Source organism: Ochotona curzoniae, unplaced genomic scaffold (genome assembly GCF_017591425.1).
Source record: "Ochotona curzoniae isolate NIBS_2020 unplaced genomic scaffold, NIBS_Ocur_1.0 contig_64, whole genome shotgun sequence".
NCBI classification, from domain to species: Eukaryota; Metazoa; Chordata; class Mammalia; order Lagomorpha; family Ochotonidae; genus Ochotona; species Ochotona curzoniae.
The window spans coordinates 47374974-47396743 of record NW_024466502.1 but is presented as its reverse complement, the minus strand read 5'-3'; the positions used below and the strand labels follow the sequence as shown (position 1 = coordinate 47396743).

The following is a 21770-nucleotide window of genomic DNA, read 5'->3' as shown; positions in this document are numbered from 1 at the left end:
AAAAGGTAATTCTCAGAGTGCTCGCACAGGCGTAAGAGTTGGGCGACTGTCCAGGCTTTTGGTCAGAAGATCTGACTTTATATTAAAAAGAGGCCGTTTAGAAGACCCAAGCATAAAAAATTGACCCTTCCCTTGATCACTTTTTAAGCTTTGGATATTTGTTTTGAAATGCAACAAGTCAACAAAAATGGTTTAAGAGTGGAAGCAAGTTAAATTCATTTTGAAGATACTGTGACATCTAGATTTCTTCCTTTGTCAGTTTCTGAGCTGCAATGCTATTGTTAAAGACCATGAAAGAAGACATTAGTTATATGTGCATGCACTTATTAGGCATAAGATGAGATATGATCTATCATGCACCTAACATCACCTAGTGTAAAATTGCCATGTAAACTGCATGACTATTATAAATGTGTGAACAGTGGATGGTGGATGGACATAAGGAGGTAGTATTTTTTTTTTTTTAAGATTTATTTATTTTTATTGGAAAGACAGATATACAGAGAGGAGGAGAGATAGATAGGAAGACCTTCTGTCCATTGATTCACTTCCCAAGTGGTCCCAACAGCTGGAGCTGAGCCATTCCGAAGCCAGGAGACAGGAGCTTCTGCTGGGTTTCCCACACAGGTGCAGGGTACTAAGGCTTTGGGCTGTTCTCGACTTCATTCCCAGGCCATAAGCAGGGAGCTGGATGGGAAGAAGGGCAGCTGGGATTAGAATAGGCGCCCGTATGGGATCCCGGGCATGCAAGGCAAGGACCTTAACCACTATGCACTGGGTCCAGGAGGTAGTATTCTTTTTGATCTCATTGTAGCCCAGTAAAATTATGAGTTGTGATGTGTTGAGTGTGATGGGCATTTCTATTGTAAAGGTCACATACTCGTACATATATTATCTGAAGCTTTTTGAAGTTTGAACAATGTATAAATGATCCTACAGACTTGGGAATATTTGTATTAGGTTATCATCGTGAACCAGAGGAAGGATACATAACCAGAGGAAGGATACATAACCATTATGACAGGATCTTTCCCTTCAGTGTATTCAAACACATGAGACAATAGTAAAAAAGATTTTCCTTTAGATTACAGAAAAAAAAAACCAACCCAAAATTTATTAACACTCTTAAAAGTATATTATTAAGTAGTAGTAAGTGTATTCATGTTGTTGAGATAGATGGTGCATATTTAATTTTATGTTTAATTAGTTGAGGACTGGATAAATGGTATAAGAAGGTGACTTTTGGAAAATGTTCTCCATTAAACCACTGAATCTAATTTCATTTGAAGAAACATTTACTTTTTATTTATTTGTTTGTTCAGTTTTAAAACTTGAAAGCTGTCACATAAGAATTTAGAGAGAGAAGTAGCTGTTCTGAGGACTTGTAACCCAAGCAAGCAGAGACTTAAGCCAGGCCTTACAGAACGAGTAGGGATTGGATAGGTTGTGAACATAGGAAGAGGAAAGCACTTTACCATGTTTCTGCTTTCATGGAAAGATCTAAATTGTTTGAAGCTTTTATTCATTTTGAGGGTGAATGGCATAAGGCAAAATAGTATAATGTAGCGTTTCCCAAAATATATTGTATTTAATGTTACAGAGGAAAAAGAGTAATAATTCATGTTTTTGAAAAAGATTTATTTTTATTGAAAAGTCAGATATACAGAGAGGAGGAGAGACAGATAGGAAGATCTTTCATCTGATGATTGTTCCCCAAGTGCCCACAACGGCGGGAGCTGAGCCAATCCAAAGCTAGGAGCCAGAAACCTCTTCTGGGTTTCCCAGGTGGGTGTAGGGTCCCAAGGCTTTAGGTTACCCTTCACTGCTTTCCCAGGTCCCAAGCAGGGAGCTGGATGGGAAGTAGGGTCGCTGGGATTAGAATAGGTGGCCATGTGGGATCCCCACGTGTGCAAAGTGAGGACCCTAACTACTAGACTATTGCGCTGGGCCCAAAATTCATGTTTTCTTCCTGCAATACTCTTGTGACAGTTTAATACCACAGTGGACTCAAAATCTTCTAGAGATTATATCCAACATTTTAAATTCATTTGAACACAGGAAACTTTACTTTCTGGAACCATTTTATTGCTTGGGCATCAGTTAAAGCATGGCACTGTGAATTGCGTGGCTTGATCAGAATTTGTTGTGGGAGATGGGAGCAGCTAGGTTGCCCCTTGGGATGTCTGCCTCGCTCGTGATAGTCTGGGTTTGCATCTTGCCTTTGCTTCTGATTCAGCTTCCTGCTGAAGCATCCCTGGGAAGCAGCAGTTACAGACCCAGGGTTAGTTCCCTACCGCCTTTGTGGGAGACTTGGCCTTGAGTTTTCAGCTCCTGCCTGACTCAGCCTCACTTTGGAGAAAAACTCACAAATAAGTGGACAGAAAAGCAGAACGAAAACCAAAAATAGGATGATTCTACATAATGATTAGGTTGAATTTACATGCTTAGTATATGCTATAAAATGCTAAGAATTGGTAATTTTGTAAATGTAAGACAAAGGTTTTGGAATCGTTTTAGATTGTTAATACTCTGAACACAGTCTAGACACAGCATAGTTAATCTACTAATCTGTTGTCATACTAGAAATGCAAAATCTTAAATCTTAATCTCCATCTCAGACATATGAACAAGAAACTGCATTTTATCAAGCTCTCCCGGAGATTCATGTTTACATTAAGATTATTACATGTTAGCCTATATCATATCCAACAAAACGATTTGTTTTTTGTTATTGGCAGCAAGGAATTTGTTAGCTTTGATTTCAGACATGAAATTTATGCTCTTAATTTCTACCTCTGGTCTTTGTTCTGTCATCTCCTGTACTGTCTGGTACCTCATGGAATGTTACCTGCAACTGTCGCTGTCATCAGGCTGCTGGGTGGATCTGAGTGTGCTCAGGTTACTGAGTAGAAAACTTCTGTGTAAAGCAGTCGGGAGTCTGAGCTGCTATGTTCTCTGCCTTTGGCTGTTGGCATCTTGTGTTCTTTCTAATCATTTTCTTTTGGTCCCTGTTCTTAATTTTTATCTTTTCATCTTGGATAATTGTTAAGTTTTGCAAGGTTCAGTTTAGCTCTAATACTTCCACGCAACTAGCTTTTAGTTAGCTAGTTCTTTCATCCATGTACCTAATTTTTTAAACTGTGTTTCTAGACAGATCATACTGATATTTCTTTCCACTAAGAAAGTTCCTCAGAAAATGATGTCTTTAATGTAATTTGTAGCATCTGAAAGAGACTGATTTTTAGGATTTAACTTTTAGGATCTCTTAACAAATTAAAAAGTGCTTTAGGTATGTTAATATAAATGTTTATTGTAAAAATTAAATAATTGTGAAATTATACAACAATTGTTAATAATACGAAATATAAAGAATGAACATCCACTCAATACTGCTTCTTCAGAGTTAACCATTTTAGTTTGTGTTTTTTTCTATAATGTATGTATTTGGTAATAGGAAGAGGGAATATACTCTTTTCTATTTAAAAAAGAAAAACTAGTATCTATACCCTAATAGTATCAATACTTTTTTTTTTTTTAAACTTTAGGGAAGAAACCCTTTTTTCTTGGAGCCAGCAATAATTATTACAATTACTGATGGGAGCAAGTTGACTACTACCAGTGGGGTGCAGGAAGAGGTAAGTTACATGGATTATGCAAATGCAGTTGACAAGCGTTTGGATAAGCAGTTTAGAGGCTGTTGAAAACTTTGAGTAGGTTCCCTGATTATTTGATATAGCCCAAAATCATGTGTACCTTAGAGTCCATCTACTTTTTTTTTGTCTATAAAAACAGTCTCCATAAGTTCTTCAATAGAAATCCCTGTTGTGAAATTTTGGCATGTCTGCTGTAATTACACGATGTTTAGGAGTTATGGGTGAGTTAAGTCCGTTATTGAATATATGAGTAAAGTGAATTCTTATTTTCAGTTCTTAAAAAAAGTGACAATAGCGTTCTATTAATTCCTTCTAATATTTCAGTAGATTTTCATGTGTGTTCCACTGTGGGTCCCTAAGACTGCCGTGTGACCAAGCCAACAGGAGAAAAGGAAAACTTTTGAGCATTTTTACAGTATGAATACTCTGTAGCACCCCCAATGTGTTCCTACCAGCATACATTTTGTGGAGGTGCTATGTGTGGTATAGTAAGGTGAATACAATGGTTTTCTTTGTTAAGCTGTAAGTTGTTTTTATTGTGGTATTCAAAGTAATTTGGAGCTGTAAGGTATTTTTATAGTATTCAAAGTAATTTGGAATGCTGTATATGGTTTTAAATATATATTGATGTAGAAAGATGATTAGACTATTCTCTTATTTGCATTAACTTTAGGATTTAATTTTTAACTCCTATGAATTTTCAAGTTTGATTAAATGAGAAAACTAGATTTTAATTGTCATTGTGACAGTGTGTAGTGTAAATAGGATATGAAGTCAGGATGTGTAGTTCAGTTGCTTTGTGACAGTGAACTTTGTATTATTCATCAAAGCTCCCCAAATTTATGTCCATGAAATAAAGGTACTAATACAGAGAGGAGCAGAGACAGAGAGGAAAGTCTCCCGTCCAGTGGTTCACTCCCCAAGCAGCATCACTGGCTGGAGCTGAGCCAATCATAGGCCAGGAGCCAGGAGCCTCTTCTGGGTCTCCCATGTGGGTGCAGGGTCCCAAGGCTTTGGGCCATCCTCAACTGCTTTCCCAGGCCACAGGCAGGGAGCTGGATGGGAAGCGGGGCTGCCGGGATGAGAACTGGTGCCCGTATAGGAGAGGACTTTAATCGATGCGCTATCGCGCCAGACCGAGTTTTGTACTTTGTCAGACTTAGTTACCATGTCAAACTAGTTAGGATTCTGCCATCTCAGTAACAGATGGACATTGAATTATGTATGTAGTAAACAATAGAAATGCCACTTAACTTTAAAGTTGAAGTGCTCAAAATTTATTTTTTTTTGCTCTTAATAGAACCCATAATAATAAACATTTTCATTTAATTTTGTTAGAAGTCTTTGCTTTTTGTTCTGAATAGTTTTAGTTGGAAGGTTATTCCTGTTTTTTGTTCTGAAATATTGTTACATGTGATGTTATTCACTGCAAGTGCTCTGCCTACGATCCTTGTGGAAATGTTGTTTGGATTACAGTGTGTTTTGTTCCTGTATATCTGGATCTGGTGTGTAAAATTTGCTTTAGGGATCTGCTTTATCTTGAAATTTATGTGCATTTTGGAGTTTTTAACTCTGCTTTCTGGTCCTTCTTGGGTGATTTTAGGAGAATGTGGTTGCTAGTAAGACTGGGAGGATTTTGCTGTGGGCAAGGAGCTTTTGCTTCTCTCTTATCTTCTGCAGCTTTTAGCATAGTCCAGAGAGCATACTGTATATTTTTTAAAATACTGATTATTGACATGGTTGGATTGAATTCCAAATGGATTATATTGCTACTGTGTATCCAAAGTAGGATGATTTCTTTTAAGGCAAATGGTTAGTTTCATTTTGAATGGAACGTATGCTTCCAAGCATAACAGGTATTAAAGCTTGGAAATGTCTAGACTCATTTTCTGATGATAGTTTGAAAGTGTACCTTAGATGTGTATGTTAATGAAATTTAATTTTTGCTAAAATGCTGAGTAATATTGTGAGATGCTAGCCTGAGTAAATTATGTGATTTCATTAAAAAAGGTCTTTCAATTCATAAAACAACTTGAAGATGTTTTTGTATTGCCTTTGTGTGTTTGTGTATGCATGTATATATGATTGGTATTATAGTTTCTTTTAGGGATTAATAAACTTCTACTTGTGTATATCTTTTTCTTTGCATCTTCTAAGCTTTGGCTTTGGCAGAACATTAGGGCTATGTATATATAGTTCATGGGTGACTGTATGGCTGCTGTTGATGTGACTTACTACTATGGGTTGGTATGTTCTACTTGTATGTAGACTTCTCTTCACAGTCATGTCATCTAATGTGGTATATTAACTCTGTTCTGTTAGTGCTATTTTTTTTCAGAAATAGTTTGCCTGCTGCTTTAAAGTCGTTATATGAGCATATGAGGAAATAATGAGCCAATCTAGTCTTTTTATTTTGGGCCCAGTGCAACAACTCAGTTGGCTAATACTCCCATTGCAAGTTCTGGGACTCCATATGAGTGTCAGTTTGTGTCCTGGCTGCTCCACTTCCCATTCAGCTCCCTGCTTTAGTGTGGGAAAGCAGTGGAGGAAAGCCCAAAGCCTTGAGACCCTGCACACAGATAGGAGACCTGGAAGAGCCTCCTGGTTTTGGTTTGGCTCAGCTCCTGCTATTGTGGCCATTTAGGGAGTGAACCAGTGGATGAAAAATCTTTCTCTGTCTCTCCATCTAAATCTGACTTTACAATAAAAATAAATAAATATTTTTAAAAAGACATTTTCTCCATAGAGAAAAAGTTATTTGCTTGGGGATAGTGTTAGTTATAAAATGCAGGTTAGAATTTATCTTAATTTCAAGACATCTCAGTCTTCTCCACAGCCTCTCTATCCTTCCATTTCTACCTGCCAGTCTTTGTTCTAATGAACTCACTGTTCCTTAGTTTGATTTACTTTTTGTGAGTTCTTCAAACTTACTCTGTATTTATTTGAATTCTTTCTTGTGTACTTAAGCTTTGTAGTAAGTTTGATGCATTTTTACTCATTCAGTGTTTCATGAATGATTATTATGACTAGAACATTTTTACAGTAGCAAAGATGAATAAGATGTATTTCCAGTTCCTGAAATTCGCAGTCTTATAGGAGAGCGCCTGTTAAATAGCTTAATGAGTGATAAAGTAGAGAAAAATACTAAGCTTATGGGAGTATTGAAGTGGTGGGGAAGGGTTAACACTATCTGGATTATGTGTTTGGCAAACCCTGCATAATGTGAACTTTTGTAATATAAATTAATTTTGATTAAATCCAAGAATCCCTTGGAGGATTTGATCTAGAATATGTTTGATAGCTTGTAGATAAAAGCTATAAATTTATAATGAACTCTATGTAAAGTTGTTTTAAGCCTAGAAAATAAGTAATGAAAAATTTTGGTGTCTTGCTTTTGACTTGGCTGAGTACTTACAGGCCACACTGATCCTGTAACTTCTTGTCAAAAGAATGTAGAAGCTCCTGTGACAGCTTCACACTTAGTAATGTATTAGGAGAGAAGAATAACAGAAGTTTGTGATGGGTGAAAATCTTGAGCTGTCTTTGATAATTTTATATTAATTCACAAGTTTAATTATCTTCTTGGACCTCTTTTAATAAGAATTTGTTTTATTTTGTGAAATTTTATTGTAATATTTTTGAATAACTGTCCAGGGCTTTGGATGACAATTAGGTTGGAAATTTTTGTTTTCATTAAAAATGTAGCTATTTCAGAAAAATGATTATAATATTTTTTCTTTTTTTTTTAAGATTTGTTTATTTTTATTACAAAGTCAGATATACAGAGAGGCGGAGAGACAGAGAGGAAGAACTTCCGTCCAATGATTCACTTCCCAAGTGAGTGCAACGGCTTGTGTTGCACCGATCCAAAGCCGGGAACCAGGAACTTACTGTGGGTCTCCCACGCAGGTGCAGAGTCCCAGGCTTTGGGCCATCCTTGACTGCTTTCCCAGGCCACAAGCAGGGAGCTGGATGGGAAGTGGAGCTGCTGGGATTAGAACTGGCACCCATATGAGATCACAGTGCATTCAAGGCGAGGACTTTAGCCACTAGGCCACGCCGCCGGGCCTAAAAAATGATTATAATATTTTCACTGATGGGGGTGATTTAGATATAAATGATTACAACACAAACGAAAATTATACTACTTATCTTTTTAAGTAGTTATCCTTGCTGTTAGTAAACATTCATATGGCCGATGCTCACAGTGCTGTTCATTATGTTATTACTGATAAATGCTTTGATAATCACCAAATTATAGTTAGTTATTAAAAACATTTTCTATGGCTTTTGTTTCTTGCAAAGATCCTCTCTAGTACTACTTTGCAATGGAAAACTTTTCTCTACTATGATTCTGAAACAGGTGGTAGACTATGTTTCTCAATCAAGTGGCTCAGAAGAAATCCTGCCAGTACTTTCTCAGTGCTGAATGACTTCCCAGGCTAGTGTAGCAGTTATTTTTCTCTTCCTTGAAAGTGCTAATGGTGGTATTCTGTTACAAATATGGAAATTTCCAAATGATGAAGAGGTCTTCTGCACCTCTTTATTGAAAGTATGGTTTCCCTGGAGGCCAATATTTGGAGAAAATGTTTGCAAACAAAATAAATCATTGATTTTTTGATAACAGTTTTTGCTTCCTTAGTGGCTTTCTTATCCTTTGAAGATCAACTAGAACAACTACTTTTACAGCTTCTACAAGCAGACGTGTGTGTTTCCATGTAGAATGAATTCGCTTGAGTAACCCATCTATTCATAGGGTTATATATTGTGTCATATTCCAACTTACATGTCCTCAAAAGTTGATGCAAAAGTCTGTTAGTCATTGAGTGGTAGATTGGTATTAGTGGTTATTTTTTTCTGGATCATTTTAGGCAAGATAAAAAAACAAGGTTCGATAATTATGTCTTGTATTAAACTCTTATTGATTAAAAGGCAGTTGGAATTTTTTTCTTTTTAAAAAAATTTGCACATAATTGTACATAGTTATGGGCACATGTTATTGTTACCTGTATACTGTGAATGTATGAGAAAATCAGGACAGTTAGATTCTGTCATCTCAGACACTTCCCATTTCTTTGTGTTGGGAACATTCAAAGTCATGTGTTTTGAAATATCCAAAGAGTTATTGCTAACTGTAATGATTCTACTGTGCTATGTAATACTAGAACTGATTCTGCTAATGTAACCAATGTTTACAAGTTACAAGCCAATTTTTAGAAGTTACCTCAGACTGTTTCTTAACTTCATCTATGTTTTTTCAAGGTCTATTTTTATTTACTTGAAAGAGTTAGAGAGCTCTTCCCACACCTGGATTAGTCCCCAAATGACTGCAATTGCCACAATTGAGCCTGTCTTAAGCTGGAAGCCAGGAGCTTCTCTGGGGTTTTCCATATGGGTGCAGGGGCCCAAGCTTTGGGCCATCCTCTGTTATTTTCCCAAGCCATACAGGGAGCTGGATGGGAAACAGAGCAGCCAGTTCTCAAACTTGAGCCTATATGGGATTCCACCAAAGCAGGCAGAGGATTAGGTGGCTATGCCACTGTGCTGACCCCCACCTAGGAAAAGTGTGTTTTTGTTTGAAAACAGAAATGAGCAGAATTTACTTTTGGATTTTGGTAATTCAAAGTTTCATTTTTAAGTAGGCTAAGTAAGCATCAAATTGCCCTATTCAATCAGCTTTTTAGTTTCTTTAAAAATTTAAGGATTTCAAGTAAGCATCGACACTGAAACTTAACAGAATGCTGTCACTAGTGCATTGGGAAAGTGTGTGTGTGTGTGTGTCTGTGCGCATGTGGTGTACTTGTACTAATGTCCAGTCAGAGCACATGCAAGGTGGATTCTTAATATAAAAAATAAAACTAGTAAATTGACTTTAACTTCATTGGTAGTTTTCTGTTTGGATATTTCATGTCTCCTAAATTACATTGTAATTTGAGAGAATAAAAATGTTTTGGGTCATTTTCACATAAGCCTTACGCTAGTAGGTTATAAATACCTTGATTATTTAGCAGCTTGAATATTTTATGATTTTTTCATTTCATAGTTTGCACTTTTGGTTCTTTTCAGATACAATATGGTCGACTTTAGATTTTTAGATTCACATATTAGGAAGAAACCTTGTGAAGTGACTGGAATGATACTGAAGCCATGCTCTTTATATCAAGGCAAGGCTACATTTTGATCTAGACAAAGCTGTTTTTATATACTTTTCCCCACGTTCTGTCTTTTCAGATTGAATTGGTAATTTCCCCCTTGTTTTGTTTGTTGTGGTTTTGATGTTTCTTTTCCTTTCAGCTAAAGGAGCGGCCCAGTGATTTTCAAGAAGTGCCAAAAGTGCACTGACTGGTGCCTCAGGGCAGGTCGTGATTCCTGGATACAGGAGCGACCTGATCTGGGATGTCACTTGAAGCAGGCAGAACGTGGGGAAAGCCTTGTGTAATGGCTAGCCTTCCTCAAAGGTCTGGTGCTAGTCATCCCGGAAGGCCTCAGAGGAAACCTTAAAGGTGAGCAGAGTAGAGTATAGTTCTTTAAGGGGGCTGTAACTGTTTGTTGGAAATTCTGATTCAGCATAGAATGACAACCCTGACCTGAGAAATCCCAGTGCAGCTGGTAAATTAAGTCAGAGAGTGATTGATGCAAGTGATCAACTCCCACCTTTGGGGTTGTTAGAAATGACCTTACTAAAAGTACGTGTTAAGAGAGGAATTTGTTATTTACTGTGCTCTTCATCCTTAGAGCCTTAAAGTCTGTTGTTTTAAACAGAAATAATCAATCTTGTGCTGTGGCCAAGGAACAGTATGGTTACAGAATCGCATTAAGTGGTTAAGGACAGAAAGATTTTAAAAACTAGCTGGCACATTGTTCTCTTTAGTTTGTATTCTTATCAGGTATTTGAAGTTTAGGGGCTCCAAGCAAACATTTGTGTGTGATCTCTCATAATAAACTTAAAAAAATCTTTTGAAGTAATTTGATTTTATGTAAGCTAATATATTTAACTTGCAAGAATATTATTAGTACTACACTTGATCTTAGCCAAAAGGCTGAGAAATTATGGAATATTATCAGTACTACCTATGTCATTGAAGTAACAATTTCAGCATCTTGAACATGTTCTTTAGCAATGTTTTGAACATTTCAGTTTGGAGAACATTTAATTCTAGGCTTCTTTATGATTTTGAAGTACTCTTAGAACCCAGATTTTCATGTACTAATCTTTGTTGCTAAATATAAGTAAACTATGGAAGCTTCTTCTAAGACTTAGTGTGTTTTTCTGTTTTGTATACCACTATCTTAAATCTTGGGGTTAGCTGCTTCTGTAAGGTCTTTTTCACATTCATTTTGGGGTAGGTGTTATTAAAGCACACTCAGAGCATTAAAGGAATGTATCAGTGAATTGAGCAGAAGGTTACTGAACAGCAGTAAATTTGACACAAGGTTAGAGTTGAGGTCATGAGTGTAAATTTGTAAAGTTACAGCACTGAATAAAATATAAAATGATTGAAATGTAAGCTAATAAGATGGTATATTTGAGAAAATAATTGCAGCTGCTTTGGGGAAATATTTTGAGTTGGTTCAAGATTGGTTCAAGATATGGTTGTGTTGATGGTTGCAGAAAATGGGAGAAGAAAATTTGGAGAACTTTATGTACCTCAGCATTATTAGCTTGGACAGTGAAACATAGCATCAAGGGGCCTGCACTGTGACACAGCAGGTTAAGCTCTGTCTGTGGCATTGACATCCCATATGGGTGCTGGTTCAAGTCTTGGCTGCTCACTTCCACTTCCTGGGCTGATGTGCCTGGAAAAATCTAAAAGATGACCCAAGTCCTTGTGGATTAGATGAAGTTCCTACCTCCTGGCTTTGGCCTGGGCTTAGCCCTGGCCTTTCAGATCATTTGGGGAGTAAACCAGTAGATGGGAGATCAGTTGATACCTCTCTCCCTCTTTCTGTGTCTCTTATACCCCTTTGTATCTACCCCTCCCCATATGTATATTTTAAGAAAAAGCAGCAAATGAAACTGAACAGATTCACATGGCCCATGGTTATGGTTGGCCAAAGTGAGCTTTGCCTATAGGTTCATAGAATTGTAAGTAAAAATGATCAGATTTTCATCTTAGAAAGTGGCAGTAATGTACACACCAGAAGCAGTTTGTTTTTGCCTTTTAGTAAAGGGGGACACAATTAATGAGCTAATACCAAACATATGGAATAAGTTGAAATATGTTTTAATGATGAATAATAATAAACTCTTGACATGCACTAGCTGGTTAATCTCAAAAACATGCTAGATATGTAGGGCTGGTGTTGTCATACATTGGCTTAAGCCATTTCTTGTAACTTCTTCATCTCACATTGCAGTGCTAATACAAGTCTGGTTTCTCCACTTCCACTCTTGCCCTCTGTTAAGTAAATTGGGCTCTGCCACCCACATGGTAGACTGGGATGCAGTGCCTGGCTCTTGGTTGCTGCATGGCCCAGTTCCAGATGATGCGGGCATTTGAGGAGTGAACTCAGGGGTGGAAGGTCACTATCTTTTTCCTTCTTTTCTTGGTCACTCCATCTTTTGCATAAATATTAGATGTAAAAGTACACACACTTAGGACACAGTGGCTTAATGAGTAAGTCCTCACTTTGCAAATGCTGGGCTCCCATATGGGTGCCAGTTCGTATCACGGCTGCTCCATTTCCTGGTCAGCTCTTGCTTGTGGTCTGGGAAAGCAGTAGAGGATGACCCAGGACTTTGGGACCCTATACCCACCTGACTTCAGATTGGCTCAGCTCTGGCTGCTGTGGCCATTTGGGGAATGAACCAGCAGATGGCGAGTCTTTCTGTCTCTCTTCTCTGTAAATCTCATCTGCCTTTCCAATAAAAACAAACAAATGTTCTTTAAAAAATAAGTAAAAGCACACATATTCAGTGATCATATTTGTATGGCCTGACTGTGAAGTAGATTAGTGCTTGCCTGAGAGATATATTGGGGACTGACTGCAAATGAGAACCTACACTGTGTAGGAAATGTTCTAGAACAGAAGGGTGGTGATAGTTACACAAATCTACAAGTCTATTAAAATTTATTGAGTTGAACTCTTAAAATGGATTAATTTTACAAGCTATAATTATATCAATAAAATTGTCTTGAAATTAAAAATTTAAATACTAGGAAATTATTTACTTTTTTTTATGAGTTACTGTGAGAATAGGAGAGACAGAGATTTTCCGTCTACTGATTTGCTGCCCAAATGGTGTGATGGTTGTGACTAGGCTAGGCTGAAGCCAGGAACCTGGAACTCCATCTGGGTTTTACACATTGCAGTGGAAAGCCCAGGCATTTGGGCTGTCATGTTAGCAGGGAGCTGGATCAGAAATAGAATAGTTGGGACTCAAACTTCCTTATATGAGATGCTGATGTCTCGAGCAGTATCTTAGCTCAATCCTTATGCTACTTTCTTGTATTTGTGGCTGTCCAAAATAATGCATGAAGTTGAGCTTAATCATTAAGGAAATAAGTATAAACGTAATTGTCACTTTTTATTGTTCACTAGATAATTTTATATCTTTTCAGTTCAGGTCTTTAACAGTAGGGGAGATGACTTTCAGAAAAACTGATTCTCAAGTAAGGGATTGAGCTGGGACTTGACCATTGGTTTTTAAGTTTATTGTGATAATTTATTCTTTATTAAAATGTATTTATGCTTATTTGAAGCGATGGAGGAGGGAGGATTCAGTCCTCAAATGCCTGCAGTGGCCAGGGGTGGGCCAGACTGAAGCTATGAGTCTGGAACACAGTTTGAGTTTCCCACATGGGTGGCAGGCTCCCAACTAATAAAACTATCACCTGCTGTCTCAGAATGCACATTAGCAGGAACTGGAGTTGGAAACAATTGGGCCTGGCGCATTTCTGTATGGGATGGTGCTGTCTTAACAGCTAGTCCAAACACCCACATCCCCTTCTCTCTTGTTTTCTAGATCCTATGTTAATTACCATCTTTCTTGATTTTTTAAAAATGATTTATTTGTATTTGAAAGCCGTAATTATAGAGAGGCAATGACTGATCTTTCATTGCTTTTTAAACTGCCCAAATGGCTACCATGGCCAGAGCTTGGCCTGTCTGAGGCTTGGAGTCAGGGGCTTCCACCAAGTCTCTGATGTAGGCACAGGGTTCCAAGGCTTTAGGCCATCCTCCTGTGTTCCCAGGCCATAAATAGGGAGCTGAATTGGAAATGGAGCAGCTGGGACATGAACTGGTGCCCGTATGGGATGTTGGTGCCACTTGTAGAGGACTTGCCTGCTATATCACTGCTCTGGCTCCTTGATTTTTTTTTTTAATATCCTCCTTTTGGTGGTACATAGTCTTCTCCAGTATCCTCAGGAGAAGGGATGTACATGGGAGATAAACGGAAACTCTGTTGAGTTCCTAATGTCTATTTTAGCATTGTGTGTGTTTGATGATTGTTGTGGTTTCTAATTTTTAGTTTGGAAATAGTTTCTCTTTAAGAGTTTAGAAGACATTATTCCATTCTCTCTAACAGCTTTTTGAATGTTGCGATATACGTATACGTGTGTGTGTGTGTACTGTTTTTATTTTTGGTTGTGATGTATTTGTGTGTTCCCTGTTGGAAATGTTTAGACTTTGTTTCATTACTTTAGTTAAAGAGATGATATAGGTATTTCTTGACTTATTATGCTCTGTTTCTGCAAGGCTCTTTCAGTTTTGAAAATGAGTCCTTAAGTTTTTAAAATGTTTTTGTAGTATTTCTTTAATAGGTTACCCCTACTCTGTGTCCCTCCTTTTTTCTTTGTAAATATAAGACTTCTGAATTGATTTTTCTTTTTCTCTTCTATCTTTTCTGTTCTGTCTGGAACTTTTCCTTAACTGATTTGGTGAAGTGCTTGGTTTTTGCTAAGATGCACACACACGTGGATACATATATTTCTGTACATTTCTATATGTATGTTTAATTGCGACAAAATTTACAAAACCAAGTTATTTAAAAGTGGTTAGTTCTGAATTTAGTACTTCCGCTCCTTTTAAATAAAATTCTCATACTTGGCAGACTGTGAAAATACTATGCCAGTGTAGTCGTTTTTTAATTGTGAATTTCCCATGCAATAAATTTTAGAAAGGCGAATCTCTGTCATCAGTTTTTCTTCAGCCTAGATGATTACAGTTTGGAAACTTGAAATTTGAGTTATTCTTGGAAATAATTTGAGAAAGACAGGAACTGGAATTCTTGGAGGATAAAACCTTAGGGAGAGAAAGGAGTAGAAGGACTCAGTGTTCAGTCTTAGAACCATACCTGTGTCTGCTGAGTGAGAGAGACAAACAAGTATCTACAGGTCTATCAGTATTTGCCATGGCTTATTGTTTTTACTTGTTGTAAGAACTAAAATTGCATTATATTTGGAGTAGCAATTAAGACATAGTTTTACCAAGTATATTAAAAGTTTAGTTGAAGCTTTTTTGCCATCTATGCAAGACAATCTGAGTAACTCAGATCTGAGTGGGTTGAAAGTGGAGGTGCCAGCCTTCTGCTTAATGCATCATGAAGGCTTTTTGAGTTAGTTTGATTAGAATGTGTGCTTTTTTGTGCATAACACACACATGCAGTGTCTCTGCACATTTTCCGAAATAAAGAAAACCAAACTGATGGATATCTAGTATCCGATGAAGCCTTCAAGGGTTCCAAAATGTTTTGTGTTTTTTAGGATAGTTTAGCTGCTCTGAGACCACAATGTGATAGTATTTTAAAAAGATAAAAAGATTTTTCTATCATTTCATAGGACAGGTTGGTAGTCAGGAAGGTAGGCTGGTTCTGCACCAGATGTTTGTCCTTGGTTCGTTTAACTTTGTTCTGTTTTTACCTTCATTTTAATCGTTGATATTAGTTTTACCACATATCTTACAAATGAATTCCAGATTGTGGGAAAGGAGTCAGGAGGGCATGCTGCTTCCTAGTTTGAGCATGATCTAACATACGTGACCTTTCTGATCACAGTCCTTCACAAGCTCGTGGCCAAACTTAGCCACAAAGCAGAGTGACGGCTAAAAAAATCTGATTGGTGACTGTGTTCTCCTTAAAACTTGGGGCTTTGATTAGTGGAGGGAAAAGAAGAGATTAAATTGAAAGGAGTGCAGTTAATAGGTTTTGAAATTAACGGGTGGTAAAGAAATTCTTCTTGAGAAGCTTGAAAAGCTTCTTTGCTTTCTAGTGTTACAGCTTGTTCTAAGCTTGGATACTTTTGCCTTGGATTTGGAATAAAGTCCAGTTCCCTGTATTAGAAGATGGTGTGTGGAAACCATAGCCTAGATTTTGGGGTGAGCATTACTGCTGAGTTAGTCTTTGTTTTCAGGCTATTTCAGTAGACAGCTAGATAAAACTTACTGTTAGGTGATGACTTAATTTAGAATTTATGTACAAGGTGAAAGAAAAATATTGTTCATTTTTGGACATATGGTTCACTAATTGTATTAGTGCTGTTGAAGAGACTGTCCTTTTCTCTGTTTGTTGCTGAGAGTTCTTTGTTGAAAATGTGCTCCCCACAGGTTTGTATGTCTATTTGGGGGCTTTATATATTGTTAGTATCTGTCTTTTGCCAATACAGCACTCAGTACTTATTATTGTTTTATAGTAAACCTTGAACTCAGTGCAAGCAATTTCAAAATTGCTCTGTTCTGGGTCCTTTGAGTTTACATATAAGTTAGGCAACTTAGCGATTACGAGAAAGCTTACTGCAATGCGGTTTTTATTGAAATTACATTGAATCTAAGTTATTTTGGGAGAAATCAGTATTATTTCTATTCTTGATGATTCTGAATTGTGAACATACATATCATATTTTAATGTACATTTACTGTTAAATTTGGGGGACACAAAGAAATATTGAATTGATAGGACATCCTAAAATCTAAGTTGTAGAAGATAGGATTATTAGAGGAATCAATAGGATGATTCAAACAGAGTATTCAAACTGTGTAAAAGAGTTTAGTAAATGATGAATTGTCTATACTGTAGAATCTAAGTTATGGATAATGGGGATATTAGAGGAGTAAATAGGATGATTCAAGAAGAGCATCTTACTGAAACTGGTTTTAAGATTTTAGTAAATCATGAATTTTCAGTTAACTTGCTTTGTGATTTTGGGCAAAAGTAGGACTGGAGAAGTACAATTTATGGCATGTTTCTGAAGCAGTGCTATAAGGAAATGTTTACAGCTGTAAGTGCATAAATTAGAAAGGAATGAAAAATCTAAAAGCAAATCACCTAAGCTTCTACATCCAGAAGTCAGAAAAAGGAAAGTTAAACCAGACCCAAAGAAGGAAATAGTAAGTTCAAAGCAGAAGTCAGTGTAATCAAAAACAAAAGAAAATGGAGAAAAGGAGACAAAATTGATAAGCCTACTTCTATGAGATCGGGTGTGCTCAAGGAGATATGGATGTAGGTAATTATTAGTTAAGATCTACTTGGGAGAGAGGAACTGTGTAGAAGTTTTAAGAGGCAAAAAAAAAAAGCATTATTAATTGTAATAAGGTGTTGAACTAGGGGAATGGAGAGTGACTACTAAAAAGTAAGGAAAAACCTGAAGAATATAAGAATATTTGAGAAATGATTAATCTTTTAAAAAAATCCTGTTTTCACAAGTTAGAGACATACTTGATGCACTACAGTAAGTTTCTGTTGATAAATTTTATGCTTGAGACATTACCTGCTTTCAGTAGCCTAGAAAATAATAGCTCTCAAATGATTCACAAACTTCTTTTTTTAAGTTTATGTGCTGTAATAGTCTGACTTATTGATTTATGATTTATTCTAGTTTAAATGTTTTATGATAGATTCTGAATAAGTTGAGGTATTACTTAGCAATTACATATGGTTATATTTTAGTATTGGTAATATTTTATTTCTTTTGAGAAACATGTCTGAGTGTATGTATTTTAGGTTAGTTTCCTAGTCATGCTTTATGTGTGCTTGTTATCCTTTGAACATGTTAAGTCATTGCTAAAGGTAAAAAAAAGTAAAGGTAGAAAAAAATGTTAGGGACTTAGCAATACTATGTTCTAGATCTTGTATACTGTTTTTGGTACCAGTTCCTTGGTTTTTGCTGTTGGTCTTTTTTCCTTTGATTCCTATTCCTTTGTCTATCAGTCACCCTGGTGCTTTTCTTAAACGATTATATTATCTCTAACTCATCCTAGCTACTCAATCTTCCTTTAGTTAGGTAGGAGAATTCCTGTAAAACATAGCCACTTTAGTATGTTTTTCTACTTAAAATGTCTTACTGCTTTCTACCATTCACCCAGATTCTCAGTGCTTAGACCAGATAGCCGGTCCTGCTATATACCATGTATGTATTGCCTGGAACTAACCAGGCAATATATGTTAGAAAAATAATTTAGTGTTTGAGATAAAGAATGTTGGGAAATGGTATGAGTCAAATGCTTTTATATCTCTTAACACACACACACACACACACACACACACACACACACACACACACACACACAGAGACATTTATGACTTTTTGTCCCATGTGAGTCTCTGTGGAAGTATGCCCATGTGGAAGTTTTCATCCTGAGCTGGATGGAATAGATAATGTGGCACCAGGATGTAGATTCTTTGTTTCTCCAGCCTGTCCTTCAGGGTTTGCAGTTCATGTCTGTGTTTTTTATGTGTAAGTATATAAAGGGGCCATAGAAAACAGGTTAGTTGCACATGCACTTGGAAGTAAGGCTGCTTAGTTCTGTAACCCCTCACACATTGCCATGGAAATTGTGTTTGTAAGCCTTTATGTGTGTGTTTTGGGGCGGAGGGAGAACACTGAGAGATGCTCATGTGCTGATTACAGCTCTCACGGTAGCTCTCTTACTCTTGAACTTTCTGGACTTTGGGAGGGAAACTTCAGTTACTCTTTCAGTTGGCAACAGGGAGAGGCAAGAGCGAAGAATCATATTCCCTTCAAGTTGGTAGAATTGGCAGACCAGTAAATGGGTTACTAAAACTGAAGTGATAAGTAGGATTATAAAAAGACATGTACTTTTAAATGCTTCAGTATTAGAACCAGTTGGGAGACATCCAGATGCAAGGAAACATCCTTAAATGTTGGTGAAAATTGACCATAACTCAAGGTGGGCTCTGTTGGAGTTAGGTTGTATTCTAGGAGATTTCTGTTTATATTCCCAAGTTAAAGGTGCCTTAAAAAATAATTTATTCTGTTTTTAACTACTGTCTGTCTTCTATTTTGTGTGTTGTATCTGTATTCTGAGTCTAATGTAGTTTTAACTGCTGTTTATCTGGCTTCATTTATCCATACTGTAATAATGCCATGCTTAGGACATGTGCTCTGTGAATAAACTATTAAAAATAAAATTGAGTCTTGGGACCATTGCAGTAGTGTAGCTGACTACTTCTCCGCATGCAACGCTGGCATCCTATGTGGACGCTGGTAGGTGTCCCAGGTGCTTTGCTTTTGATTCAGCTCCCTGCTGATGACCTGGGAAAGCAGTGGAGGTTGGCCAAACCATTGGGACCCTGTACCTGTGTGGAAGATACAGGAAGAAGGTTCTGACTTTTGGCTTCAGATTGACTCAGCTGTGGTCACTTTGGCCATTTGCGGGGAATGAACCAGTGAATGGAGGATCTCTGTCTACTTTGACATATATGCCTTTCCAATAAAAAGAAATATTAGAAAAAAGCTGAGTCTTAGTCTACTTTCAACAAAATCACAATGAGGATCTGAACTGTGACAAAGAATCAAATAAAAGTGTAACTGTACTTTATAAATATACAAAAGTTTGGCCATGCCTAATATGGACCATCGCCAGACTAATCCACCATTTATTTTTCATTCCATTGCCAGAATGAAGTGTTTTATTTCTTAAAAAAAAAAATAAGTTAAGAAATGGCTAAAGTGGAAAGGTGGAAGGTTCTCTGAAGGGAAGGAGGAAAACTAAGAGTCTTTCAGAACTTAAGTTGCAGTTACGTTTCCTTTTATGCCAACTACTAAGATAATGATATGATGATTGGATTGGTGATAAATGCTAAAATTAATCAATTAAAAATAACAGTATCGAAAAGTTCAATTGTATCCAAGTTAAAGAAGAAACTTAAAGCCTTTCAAATAAGGCAGAGTTACAGACAGAAGGACAAAGAGTAATGTTGCATTTGATTGCCAGATTGTGTCAGTGGCCAGAGGTGGGCCCAGGCGGAAGCTGGGATGCAGGGATTCCTTAGTTTTGCACTTTGGTAGCAGGAGTCCAAGCACTTGTGTTGTGCCGGTTTTTGAAATCCCCAGATAATCATCAAGTCTGAAGTCGGTGCTAAGGCAAAAAGGTGGTTTATTCAGGTTAGCCTAGGTAACCCAGCCACCTCCCCCAGCCCAGCATGGCTGGGCGGGAGAGGGGCAGCCGCAGCCGAGGCTGCAAGGATCCACAAGGAGGACAAGAAGCGCAAGCCAGAAGAGCGAAGGGAGCCCAAGCCCCCCAGTTCTTAAACATTTCAGGCTATTAATTATACAGTCATGACTTAGCAGGCTTCTATTGGTGGGTTTGAAACAAGCAACTTTCAAAAAGTACAAAATGATAAGCTGTTGGGCTGTGAATCTTATCAAACACCAGGTACCTCCTTCCTGAGGAGTGGTCTGCCTACGTGACCTGCCAGGTGTCCTGCCGGGTGTCACGTAGACTATCAGGCCTGGAGTTCACACAGCCCCCAGCCAAGCCGTTAAGGCGGAATCACAAAAGGCAGAAAACGCCTAGGTTCTTCACTTGAACCATCTTCCTCTGCTTTTCCAGGCCATTGGCAACGATTTTGTTCAGAGATACAGCAACTAGGAGTTTAGTCAGCATCTGGTGTGATGCCAGTGTAACAGGAGGCAGTGGTCTAACTTGCTGCACCAGAACACTGACACCCAAATTGGTTTCTTTTTTGTAGAAATATCTGAATTTTTAATTTTTTTAAAAAGATTTTATTTCTTTTATAGTTATATACAGAGAAGGAGAGAGTGAAAGAGGTCCTCCCTCTGCTGATTCTGAACAGAAGGTCACACTGACCAGGGTTGAGCCAGGCTGAAGCCGGGCACTTCCTGCAGGCCTCTCACATTGGTGCAAGGGCCCAAGGATTTGGATCACCGTCTGCTGCTTTCCCAGTAGTTGTATTAATAGGGAGCTGGATTAGAAGAGGAGCAATGGGAACGTGAACCAGTGCCTGTGTGGGTGTGCTGGCATCCCAGGCAGTGGCTTAAAACATTATGCCACAACACTAGCACTAACATTTTGGTTTTTAAAAATGCAGGTAATGGCTTCAATGATGATCCAGTATAATGAAGTATTTAAGAACACAGTAGTAAGGGACCGAGCTGCCTAGGTCTGAATTCTGTCTTCCTGTTACTTACTACTTGTATATCTTCTTGCAGGTTGTTGAAGCTTTCTGTACTTCAGTTTTTTATCACTTGTAAATGGGAATTGTAATACTCCTTTGCCCACTTGTCTCACTTGTTCATTTTGTAGATTGACTGAATTAATACACTCATAAAGGGGTTTAAAATAATAATGTCTGGTATTTAATATTGCTTACTGTAAAATATTATTATTAATAGCTATTTTAATAGTCATTTCTTTAGATATTTAAATTTAATTATTTTTACACTAAATTTTGGGATTAAGACTCAGAAAACCACTAGCCTTTTTAATACTCACCAGAAACAAAAAAAGTAAACATCTTGATGGCTAGCATTGTGACTTTTGATAGTCTTCGCTTTGCTGGCTTATCTTTAAACACAGCTTTGAAAGTTCCTTTCAGAAACTGATCCTTCTTCTCAGAATGCTTTGATACCATATGAGCTGTCTTGATTATTTGTCTTAATTTGCAGAACCTCAATATGCCTCATATTTGGTTGGTCCATAAAAAAGATTAATTATGCACATATAATTTCTGGAACACATGCTGACCTCCTGCAGGGTATTTTAATAGCTAGTCAAATGGAGTTTTTGTTTTATGATACAGTTCTGTAGGTTCTGGGGTTGTCTGTGCCCTTCCCCAAGGTCCCTCCCCTCAACATTGGCTTCTCCTCTAGTTTTACAGTGGCTATACTTCATGAACAGTCACAAGCCCATCTTGTT

The 21770-nt window shown here is 37.4% G+C and overlaps 1 protein-coding gene across 6 annotated transcripts in view; it reads left to right on the top strand.

Moving 5' to 3' along the window:
• INTS6 (integrator complex subunit 6) overlaps nt 1-21770 on the top strand; it is a 142943-nt gene that overhangs the window by 15655 nt on the left and 105518 nt on the right. For 5 of the 6 annotated variants that reach the window (XR_005884945.1, XR_005884946.1, XM_040991460.1 and 2 more), the window contains one exon: nt 3546-3635. The exons of the other annotated variant lie outside the window; for it this stretch is intronic. Coding sequence is in view for 3 of the 5 variants with exons in the window: in XM_040991460.1 (XP_040847394.1) it covers nt 3546-3635 (90 nt within the window). In the remaining 2 variants the exon portion in view is untranslated. The remainder of the gene's footprint in view (nt 1-3545; nt 3636-21770) is intronic. 6 annotated transcript variants of the gene reach the window in all.